This window comes from Cebus imitator, unplaced genomic scaffold (genome assembly GCF_001604975.1).
Source record: "Cebus imitator isolate Cc_AM_T3 unplaced genomic scaffold, Cebus_imitator-1.0 Scaffold68, whole genome shotgun sequence".
NCBI classification, from domain to species: domain Eukaryota; kingdom Metazoa; phylum Chordata; class Mammalia; order Primates; family Cebidae; genus Cebus; species Cebus imitator.
Genome location: NW_016107383.1, coordinates 11,338,539 through 11,349,430, shown reverse-complemented (window position 1 = coordinate 11,349,430; position 10,892 = coordinate 11,338,539). Strand labels below are relative to the sequence as shown.

Below are 10,892 nucleotides of genomic sequence, written 5' to 3'. Positions count from 1 at the left end.
AGTCTTGCTCTGTTGCCCAGGCTGGAGTGCACTGGTGTGATCTCGGCTCACTGTAACCTCTACCTCCTGGATTGAACTGATTCTCCTGCCTTAGACTCCCGAGTAGCTAGGATTACTGGTGTGCACCACCCCACGTGACTGATTTTTGTATTTTTGGTAGAGATGGAGTTTCACTATGTTGCCCAGGCTGGTCTTGAACTCCTGACCTCAAGTGATCTGGCCACCTTGGCTTCCCAAAGTGCTGGGATTAAAGGTATGAGCCACCGCACCGGGCTGAAAGACATTCTTTAGTCCAAACTTATAAAAATCAGTCTGATGTCCTCGAAATGGCAATGCCTGCACCTCTAGAATAATCCATACATTAGGAGGTGTGCAGGCAGGACACTGCAGATGATCAAAGTTTTATTCAACATTATAGAACACTTAAAAATAAACAATATGCTTGCATTTCTGTTGTGTAACTTAGAAAAATGTTTTCAAGCACACATAAAAGCATCCAGTTTTACCCCAAACAAGTATGCTCTGCAGCCAGTCCCTAACTGCTGGGTTCAGCACTGCTCTCTACAAACGGCTGGGGTCGGAGGTAGGCTGCGGATGCCCTGCGGGCAGGTGGCTTTTCCTACTCGGAATGACGATGTCTTTTCTTGTTGTGGTTTTCAATCGCCCTTCTAAGTGCTTCATCCTGGACGAGATCCGACATTCTCATATCCGTGTGGCTACAGCCAATTTTAGGGCAACTGTAAGGGAGAAAGAACGTCAAGTCAGTCCCCTTTAATGTCTTAAGCAGAAAATTCTTTTACACTCAAGCATTTAAGTGAGGCATTTTACCAGAAAAGGAAAAGCGTTAAAAATCAGGACCAAAGTGTGCCCATTCATTTATTCACTGAGTCCCTCCCTGAACCAGGCCCTGTCCAGGTGCTGGGGACACAAGCAATACCAATACGTGAGTAGTGCCTACCTCATCATGGAGCTAAATTTTTCTTTTCTTTTTTTTTTGAGAATGAGTCTCACTCACTCCATCGCCAGGCTGGAGTGCAGTGGCTTGATCTCGGCTCACTGCAACCTCCACCTCCCAGGTTTCAGCAATTCTTGTGCCTCAGCCTCCTGAGTAGCTGGCACTCTGGCTAATTTCTGTATTTTTAGTAGAGCCGGGTTTCATCATATTGGCCAGGCTGGTCTTGAACTCCTGACCTTGTGATCCGCCCGCCTTGGCCTCCCAAAGTGTTGGGATTACAGGCGTGAGCCACTGTGCCCGGCAGTTTTGTGTATTTTTAGTAGAGACGGGGTTTCACCATGTTGGCTAGACTGGTCTCGAACTCCTGACTTTAAGTAATCCACCTGCCTTGGCCTCCCAAAGGCTAGGAGTTACAGGTGTGAGCCACCGTGTCCAGACTTGGATTTTATTTTAAATATGAAGATAAAATGCTGGAAGGTTTTGAGATGGGGGAGGGGTTTGGTTTGGTTTATATATAGAAAATGTTTCTCTGGCTGCTTATGGAGAACACAAAGCAGGGAGGTAACAGAGGGGCAGGGAAAATAGTGTGGAGGATCCCGCAGGTGCAGAAGAGAGAGGAGGCCAGCTCGGCTGAGGGTGGCAAGGCGATCAGCTTTAGGACACGCTTGACCGTGGAACCCATAGGACTGGCTGATGGAGCTTCCGTGGTGCGTGAGGGAAAGGGAAGAAGCGAGCTTCATCTGGGCAGATCAGTGACTGATACTGCCGTTTGTCATGATGGAAAATGATGGGGCAAAACAGGCTGTGGCACAGAACCACAGTCCTGGTTGGTATCTGTTTCCTCTGGAATGGATGCCCAGTAGCCCTCCCAGAATAGAGGATGAGTGGGCCACTGGGACTCGGTGGAAAGGCTGTGGCCGAAGAAATCAGTGTGAGTCACCCAGAAAGGGGTGGAACTTAAGCCATGGCTCTGCTCAGATGTGGTCTTAACTGAAGGCCGTGGGCTGGATGAAGTCACCTGATTTCTTCCCAAAGAATTTGGTTCTCAAAGTGAACCAAATTTTAGTAGATTTAGAGGCCCAGTGTTTGGAGTCAAGCTAACCTAGGTCTGAATTTTCTCTCTACCACCTACTTGCTAGTTATGAGACCACAGGCAATTCACAGAACCTTTTTTCTTTGTTTTGAGATGGAGTCTTGCTGTGTCGTCCAGGCTGGAGTGCAATAGCACGATCTTGGCTCACTGCAACCTCTGCCTCCCAGGTTCAAGCGATTCTCCTGCCTGAGCCTCTTAAGTAGCTGGGATTACAGGCCTGTGCTACCATGCCCAGCTAATTTTTTTATTTTTAATAGAGATGGGGTTTCACTATGTTGGTCAGGCTAGTCTTGAACTCCTGACCTTGTGATCTGTCCATTTTGGTCTCCCAAAGTGCTGGGATTACAGATGTGAGCCACTGTGCCCTGCCCCACGTAACCTTCTTGAGCCTCTCTTTCCTCTGATTTAAAATGGGGAGAGAACCCCTCTTTCCCAGGGTGACAGGCAACACAGTGCTCAGTAATGTTCATTCCCTTCCTGATCCCCTGTGACTACCATTTGTTTCCTCATCATCATTCTTCCAAGAAGTTTTAAAGCTCTGGATCTATTTCTATCTTGCATATATCCAACACATGCATGCACCCATTCAGGCATTAACTGACTCTTCTAGGGATCAGCCCTGTGCTAGGTTCTAAGCATGCAACTATGAAATACAAATATAAGCCCAGGTGCAGTGGCTCACACCTGTAATACCAGCATTTTGGGAGACCGAGGTGCGGGGATCACGAGGTCAGGAGTTCCAGACCATCCTGGCTAACACGGTAGAACCTGTCTCTACTAAAAATACAAAAAAGTTAGCCAGGCATGGTGGCATGGGCCTTTAGTCCCAGCTACTTGGGAGACTTGAACCTGGGAGGTGCAGGTTGCAATGAGCCGAGATCATGCCACTGCACTCCAGCCTGGGTGACAGAGTGAAACTCTGTCTAAAAAAAAAACCAAAAAAGAAATAGAAATATATGGTTCCTGCCCACATTCAGCTCTGGCCCAGTGATCCGTGATAGCTCTCCGTAAAACACAACATATTAAGACCAAAAACAACAAATATGCAAACCACACTAAAGATGCAAACCAGAAGGAAACAAATTGCTCATGGGAGCTCCAGTGTGTCTAGTGGTAGGAAAGAGGAAGTATTTCTCGGCCCTGATCTGTGGATTAAGGAGTCTTTACATTAGAGGGGCATTAATTAATGAAATAAATAATATGCTTGGTAACAATATTTATTTTTAAAATATTAAAACATGTCCAGGCGCAGTGGCTCACATCTGTAATTTCAGCGCTTTGGGAGGCCGAGGTGGGTGGATCATGAGGTGAGGAGTTTGAGACCAGCCTGGCAAACACGGTGAAACCCCATCTTTACTAAAAATACAAAAATTAGCCGGGCGTGGTGGCGGGAGCCTGTAATCTCAGCTACTAGGGGAGGCTGAGGCAGGAGAATTGCTTGAACCCAGCTGGTAAGGTTGTGGTGAGCTGAGACAGCACCACTGCACTCCAGCCTGGGCAACAGAGCGAGATTGTCTCAAAAAAAAAAAAGAAAAAAAAAAAGTGCCCTATATACTCAGGTCCAGGATGTGTTAAATCATAATTATAGAAAGGCAATTATATGAAAGAGGCTCAGGGTGATCTAGCCCACGTATGCATCGTTTTGATGATTTGGCTTTGCATTAGGGCAAGGCTGGAGAAATGTCTTACAGCAGTTTAAAAATCTGTTTTTTTTCCTAGGCCATCCGCCTATACTGTGAAGTCTCAGAGTGAATTCTTTTTCTTTTCTTTCCTTCTCTCCTTCCCTCCTTCCTTCCTTCCTTCTTTCCTTCTTTCCTCTCTCTCTCTCTCTCTTTCTGTCTCTTTCTTTTTTCTTTTTTGAGACGGAGTTTCGCTCTTGTTACCCAGGCTGGAGTGCAATGGTGCGATCTCGGCTCACCGCAACCTCTGCCTCCTGGGTTCAGGCAATTCTCCTGCCTCAGCCTCCTGAGTAGCTGGGATTACAGGCACGTTCTCTTTCTTTCTTTGACAGGGTCTCACTGTCACCCAGGCTGGAGTGCAGTGGCACTATCTTGGGTTACTGCAACCTCTGCCTCCCAGGCTCAAGCGATGCTCCTACCTCAGCCTCCTGAGTAGCTGGGCCCACAGGTGTGCACCATTATGCTTGGCTAATTAAAAAAAAAAATTTGATAGAGTTTCACCATGTTGCCCAGGCTGGTCCTGAACTCTTGACCTCAAGTGATCCATTGCCTCAGCCTCCCAAAATGTTGGGATTACCGGCATGAGCCACTGCGCCTAGTGAATTATGTCTTTAAGTATGAAAATAGGCAGCTAAGATCATGAAAAGGATATAGACACTTTTGTGACTAGAAAAGGCAAGTAACATAACTTTGGCTTCCATGACATTGAAATGGAACCCTAAGTAGGTTGCTGGGATGACCCTCCCTTAATACATCAACCTGGAACACCCACTTGGGACTGCCTGGCCTTGGTCTCTCCCACTCCACCGAGCGAAGCCTTAACTCTGATCGCCAGACAGTGAATAAGCCGTGGATAGGGAAGTGGAGAGTGAGGTGGTGAGGACTTCCTGATGACATCATGGTTTTAGTCAGTGCATGAGAGCAGCACGCTGAGAATGTCTGATGGACTTAACCACACACTCAGGGGCGGAGCAGGCACCCACCTTCATTTCAGTGGGATGGAGTCCAGGGTAAGCCATGTCAAATAACGAGGTCTCAGCTCACGGAGAGGATGGACTCTGGTGGTAGGGGCCTGAACCGAATAGCCCTCTCAGGCCAGGCACGGTGGCTCATGCCTGTAATTCCAGCACTTTGGGAGGCTGAGGTGGATGGATCACGAGGTCAGGGGATTGAGACCATCCTGGCCAACATGGTGAAACCCCATCTCTACTAAAACTACAAATATCAGCTGGGTGTGGTGGCACATGTCTGTAATCCCAGCTACTTGGGAAGCTAAGGCAGGAGAATCCGTTGAACCCAGGAGGCAGAGGTTGCAGTGGGCCGAGATTGTACCACTGAACTCCAGCCTGGGCGACAGAACGAGACTCCATCTCAAAAAAACAAACAACAACAAAAACAAACATACAAAACCAAAACCAAACCAAACCAAAACAAATATCCTTCCCAAAGAGAGCTGGATGGCCTACTGACAGAATTGCAGGCTCAAGAGTGAGAAAGAGCTCGGCTTAAACCCCCGGCTGTGTCACTCCAGGTATGTGACTAAATTCTCTGTGCCTCAGTTTTTCCCTTTAAGAACATGAAGGCAGAGCACAAGGCTGTCATAAAAGGCTGAGAAATAAGCAGGCCGATGTGTCAAGGACTGGGGAGTTCACGCCAGGTCCCGCCGTGCGCCAGTCCCTGCGCTGGTCCACAGCTTCCGCTGTCAAGAAGCTTGTGGAGAGGAGCCAGCCGCACCGACAATGTTGCAGGCCACGGGGTGCTCACTACGTCCTGTCCAGCATGAATAAGGGCTCAGGGAAGACTTCCTGGAGGAGAGGCTGAGGCTGGAACCGGGAAGAACCTAGCTTCTCAGTTCATCTCCAATAAACACAAGTTTTTAAAGCAGAAAGGACAAGGGAAGGCCATCATGCCACAGCGCTGAATCAGGGCATGCCCCCCCGGAGAAACAACTGTCTCTGTAAGCATTCGGCATTAATCCCACGACATCCTGGTGAGCGAGTTCGGTGTGGCAACACCCGATCTTCAGCTGCTGCATCATCGCTGTGCAGGAGTCAGACCTTCAGGCCTCCGTGGAGCAGCTGGGTCCCCACCTCCAGGCACTGCCCGGCCAGAGCATTTCACCGCAGTACGGGGCAAGTGCAAAGGTGACTGCTGAGCAAAAGGAACTGCAATTGGGGTCCCACAAGGCTGTGGGGAACCTTGGTCTCTGCAAACACTCAAGAGTACATGATTCTGGGAGTTCCTGTATCTGGGTCCCAAGTCTTAACAGTTCCTAGAGCTGGGTCCCAAGAATTCCAAGGTTAGTCCACAAACTATAGAGAGAAAGTCTATAGATACCTCTGGAAACCTGAGTGGGAGGGATTCCTGTCATACCTCAACACAGTCATTCTATCCTACATCCCCTGAGTCTAAAATCACGTGTCACTAAGCGGCACAGGGAATGATAACAACTCTATCAGTCTCTGTCTCCACAACCCTACTGCTATTTGCTTAGTGCTCTTTGCTCCCCAAAGAGCTTTCACCTAAGTGCTTTTACTTCTCGTCTGCCAAGAAATGTGCTAGTCCAGACCTAGAATGGAATTCCCTACCATTTCCTTGCCCCTGAAATGCTGTGAGATGCTGATGTTATTTCCATTTTACAGATGAAGAAACCGAAGTGGAAAGGCTGAATGGCTTGTTGGTAAGTGTTGAAACAGGAACTCCAAGCACAAAGCTGGAGTTCTGCTGTCAAACAACCCATTTCTATTTAATCCATTTTATTCTACATGCTTTTTTTTTTTGAGATGGAGTTTTGCTCTTGTTGCCAAGGCCTGAGTGCAATGGCACGATCTCAGCTCACTGCAACCTCCTCCTCCAGGGTTCAAGCGATTTTCCTGCCTCAGCCTCCTGTGTAGCTGGGATTACAGGCATGTACCACCATGCCCAGCTAATTTTGTAGTTTTAGTAGAGATGGGGTTTCTCCATGTTGGTCAGGCTGGTCTAGAACTCCCGACCTCAGGTGATCTGCCCACCTCGGCCTCCCAAAGTGCTGGGGTTACAGGCATGAGCCACCGTGCCTGGTCCCTCTACATGCTCTTAAATATGACTTTTTAAAAAACCTTTCCTGTTCTCAAACAAAAACACACACACAAAAAATGTGGCCAAATTGAAAATAATACTATGTGAGAATCATAAGGTTGGGGGGCCAAGGTGGGCAGATTGCTTGAGGCCAGGAGTTCAAGACCAGCCTGCCCAACGTGGTGGAGACCTGTCTCTACTAAAAATACAAAAATTAGCTGGGCATGATGGTATGTGCCTGCAATCCCAGCTAATTGGGAGACTGAGGCACGAGAATTGCTTGAACCTTGGAGGCAGAGGTTGTACTCCAGCCTGGGAGACAGACTGAGACTCTGTCTCAAAAAAAAAAGAAAAAAAAATCATAAGTCAGCTTTATTTTTGAGATAATATATAGGCTTATTGTTAACAGATATATTTTAGGAAATTATTCTAACTACTGTGCTTGGCTGGGGCTAAAGTCTCAACAACATTATCCTGACTCAAGCCAGTGCAGAGAGCCTTCCCAGGGCCTGAAGCTTGCACAGTAAAATTCAGGCAGTGGCCAGAACACAATGGACCTGGAGCTCCAGTCTAAAGAAACAAACATAGCCAGGACAATCTAGGAGGAAGAAATGAGACAATGTGTCATGGACATTTCTAAACAAAGAGAACCCAGAACTACTCATCACTCTAACATGCATCATGGGAAGTGACACGACTTTATGCTCAATCAGAAACCTCTAAAGTCAGTTTCAAGAAGGCCCTGAGTTCTAATCTATTGCTGCCCAAATGCACCTGGTTTTTGGAACCCTGCCCATCCCACCCATAAGTTCCCATGAGCCTCTACTGCTATCACTCCTCCTGTCTCCTGATTATGTTTTAGACTGGTTTGCTAGGGTCTTCTTCCACTGACTGATCTCTTCTGGGGTCAACAAAGTACTTTTTTGAGGGTTGGCATCAGGCTGTGTGCCTAGTGCTGAGGCATCACAGTGAGCAGAATGCAGCTCTGGCCTCCCGGAGCTCGGGGGCAGGCGTGGGTCCTGGCTTGTTGTTTCTCTGCTGGCAAGTGCATCTGTTCCACAGGTGCATCTGATGCCAACCCTCAAAAAAGCACTTTGTTGGCCAAAGGACATTAGAAAATCAAAGTGTGTAATAAAGAGGATGCACCTCAACGTGATGTCCATTCTGGGAGTTGCTACTCCCATCCCGGGACTTGGTGGTGAGAAATGTGCTTTGTATCAGTCCCTGCTCTGTTCATATCTGACTCGAGGAGAATATCACATACTTTAAGAAAGAAGGGCTGTGGAACAAAACAAACTAGGAACCCCTATTCTTAGCAATGATTTTTGCTTTTCAGAGAATGAACACAAATAAATTCAGTAGAAAGAGAAGGTTGGAAGGCCAGGAGCCAAGAAAATTATATTCACTAAAGAAATCTGACATTTCAAATATGTCAGAAACTCAAAACAGACCAAAATGTACTAAGAATGTCTACATTTTGCAATCATTAGGCTGCAAAGCCACTATTCTTCTAGAATAAATAGGATAAGTTACTAGCCTTAGTGACCATCAAGATATCTACAGTCTCCAATATATTATCTCTAAGTCCATACCCAGATTCGAAGTGCTGGGGAATTCCAATTCTAGGTCCAGCAAATTTCTGAGCAGTGGACAAGCAAGTCACACATCAAAGGGACTGTTATCAGAAGTCAATTGAGAACTAGTCACACCTGCAATTCCATTCCTGCAACAAATCCATGATAAGAGCATAAGAAATGTCAAACTGAGTCAATGCCAGTCAGTCTGGCTAACTCAGGATTCTATGTTATTACAAGAACAGAGCATGGTCCTCTGTGGTCATGGGAAGAAGGGAAGGAAGACGGGGTGTGTGTGTGTGTGTGTGTGTGTGTGTGTGTTATGTATATTTAAAGATAATATGATATTCATATAAAATAACATAGAAGGTAACATATATTACGTATATTTTTAAAGATTCTTTAAAATTTCCAATTAAAAAAATAATTTATCATCATGAATTATCCATGAATTTACTGAAACCTTTTTTTTTGAGACAGAGTCTAGCTCTGTTGCCCAGGCTGGAGTGCAGTGTCACAATCTCAGCTCATTGCAACCTCTGCCTACTGGGTTCAAGAGAGTCTGCTGCCTCAGCCTCCCAAGAAGCTGGAATTACAGGCACCTGCCACCACACCTGGCTAATTTTTGTATTTTTAGTAGAGACGGGATTTCACCATGTTGGCCAAGTTGGTCTCGAACTCCTGACCTCAGGTGATCTGCCTGCGTTAGGTTCTCAAAGTGCTGGGATTACAGGCGTGAGCTGCCATGCCTGGCCTTATTCTGTTTTGAGGGTGTGGTTGAAGTTCCCTCAGCTTCTTCCTGAACAGATTACTAATTTTTTCCTCATGTATTGTTTTTCCAGAAAGCCCACTTCCATGTTTACAGTATTCGGGAGGTGAACGGAACTTAGAGACACTGAAGTGTCTTTTCCTCTAGTGTGAGCACCCATCTCTGAGTGACTACCAGAAGGAAAGGCTCCACTTCCTTCCCCCCTCCACTCACCATGCCTTTTTCTTCCGCCTGTGCTTGGACTCAATCATGCGAACAATGGCTTCCTCTTCGTAGGTGTGACCACACACTTTATTTTTCACTGGCTTCTTCATTTCCAACTGTAATCAAGGAGATGTTGATTTCAGGAATTATAATGATCAACTTCCAGTAGCTGTTTTTTCCTAGTCCTGCGCTATGTTTAACTCCCCAGTCTCCTGGCTTTAGATAATGATTAGGGTTTAGATAAGGAAAAGCAGGGAATCCAGTCAGTACTGTCACTTGGCCTGTGGGCCAGGACTTTAGTCACAGATCCTTAAGGGCACCATTGGCTGACAGCTCTCTCCAGCCCAAGAACCTCCCACGGATTCTCTTCAACCCCCAGCACTTTTCTTTTCTCCCTCTTTCACTCCCTAAGTGAAATCCAACCAGAAATCAAACCAGTGAAAGCAAAGAGGCACCTTTCTGCCTCTGTGGAGTGACTCGTGTTTCTTTCAGGGGAAGGAGAAGGAAGCGGTACCTGTGTAATGGGGCAGATGAAGTTGGTCTGACTTTGGGTCACAATCATATCTTCATCCACTCCTGTTCCGTCAGCCTCTCTGTCAGCTTGAAGACCATCTGGAGGAAAATGGAGAGTTGGTTAGCCTCTCTGGTCTAATGTCAAAGAAAAGGAAGGAACGGAAGGAGGTGAGGTGAGGAGTTTCTAAGGGTGCATTTGGTGTTGGCCCCCATGTAGGCACTGGATGAATAGAAACTCTTCTGCTTTCCAGAGGACACTACAGGGTACCACATTCTGAGGTTCACAGCAGTAAAAAAAAAAAAACAATCTTTTTAAAGTTACAGAAAAAGTGACCAAGAGTGTGGCTTCAGAGTGAGAGAACTGACCTGTTTATCTCTTTCTTGTCCAGCGGTGAGACGCTGGGCTAGCAAAGTGCCCCCCCTTTTAAAAAGGCTCTGCTTTACAGCCTCGTTGCAAAGATGAAAAGAGATGAAGAATGTGGTATGCTCTGGACAGCTCACAGTACAAAGTAATAATCAATAAACAGTCATTACTATTCGATAGTACTTTTACTATCAAACTTTTTTGATAGTAAAAAAGCTTCTAAAACTTTTTAGTTGTAGGTATGAATTCTTTAAAGCTTTTTCTATGTGGGTTATATTTATCAATATTTAGCGGATTAGACATTAAGACGGAGGAATTTAAAATTCATTAGAAAATAATAATAATCCCACTGCATGTTACTAATGTTACTATAAACAACATTTAAAAAGTTCAAATTGACCCGGCGCGATGGCTCACGCCTGTAATCCCAGCACTTTGGGAGGCCAAGGCAGGTGGATCACGAGGTGAGGAGTTTGAGACCAGCCTCACCAACATGGTGAAACCTCGTCTCTTCTAAAAATACAAAAATTAGCTGGGCGTGGTGGCGGGCATCTGTAATCCGAGCTACTCGGGAGGCTGAGGCAGGAGAACCTCAGCCTTGAACCCTGGATGTGGAGATTGCAGTGAGCAGAGATTGTGCCATTGCACTCCAGCCTGGGCAATGGAGCAAGACTCCATCTTAAA

The 10,892-nt window shown here is 46.4% G+C and overlaps 1 protein-coding gene across 3 annotated transcripts in view; it reads right to left on the bottom strand.

Annotated features, from left to right (window-relative positions):
• Positions 1-380: 380 nt before the first annotated feature.
• NSMCE2 (NSE2 (MMS21) homolog, SMC5-SMC6 complex SUMO ligase) overlaps positions 381-10,892 on the bottom strand; it is a 273,303-nt gene continuing 262,791 nt past the window's right edge. For 2 of the 3 annotated variants that reach the window (XM_017530770.2, XM_017530771.2), the window contains 3 exons: positions 9,846-9,943; positions 9,341-9,447; positions 381-737 (listed from right to left, as the gene is read on the bottom strand). In XM_017530770.2, coding sequence (XP_017386259.1) covers positions 620-737; positions 9,341-9,447; positions 9,846-9,943 — 323 coding nt within the window. In that variant the 3' untranslated portion in view covers positions 381-619. The remainder of the gene's footprint in view (positions 738-9,340; positions 9,448-9,845; positions 9,944-10,892) is intronic. The other variant, XM_017530772.2, reaches the window with a different exon arrangement.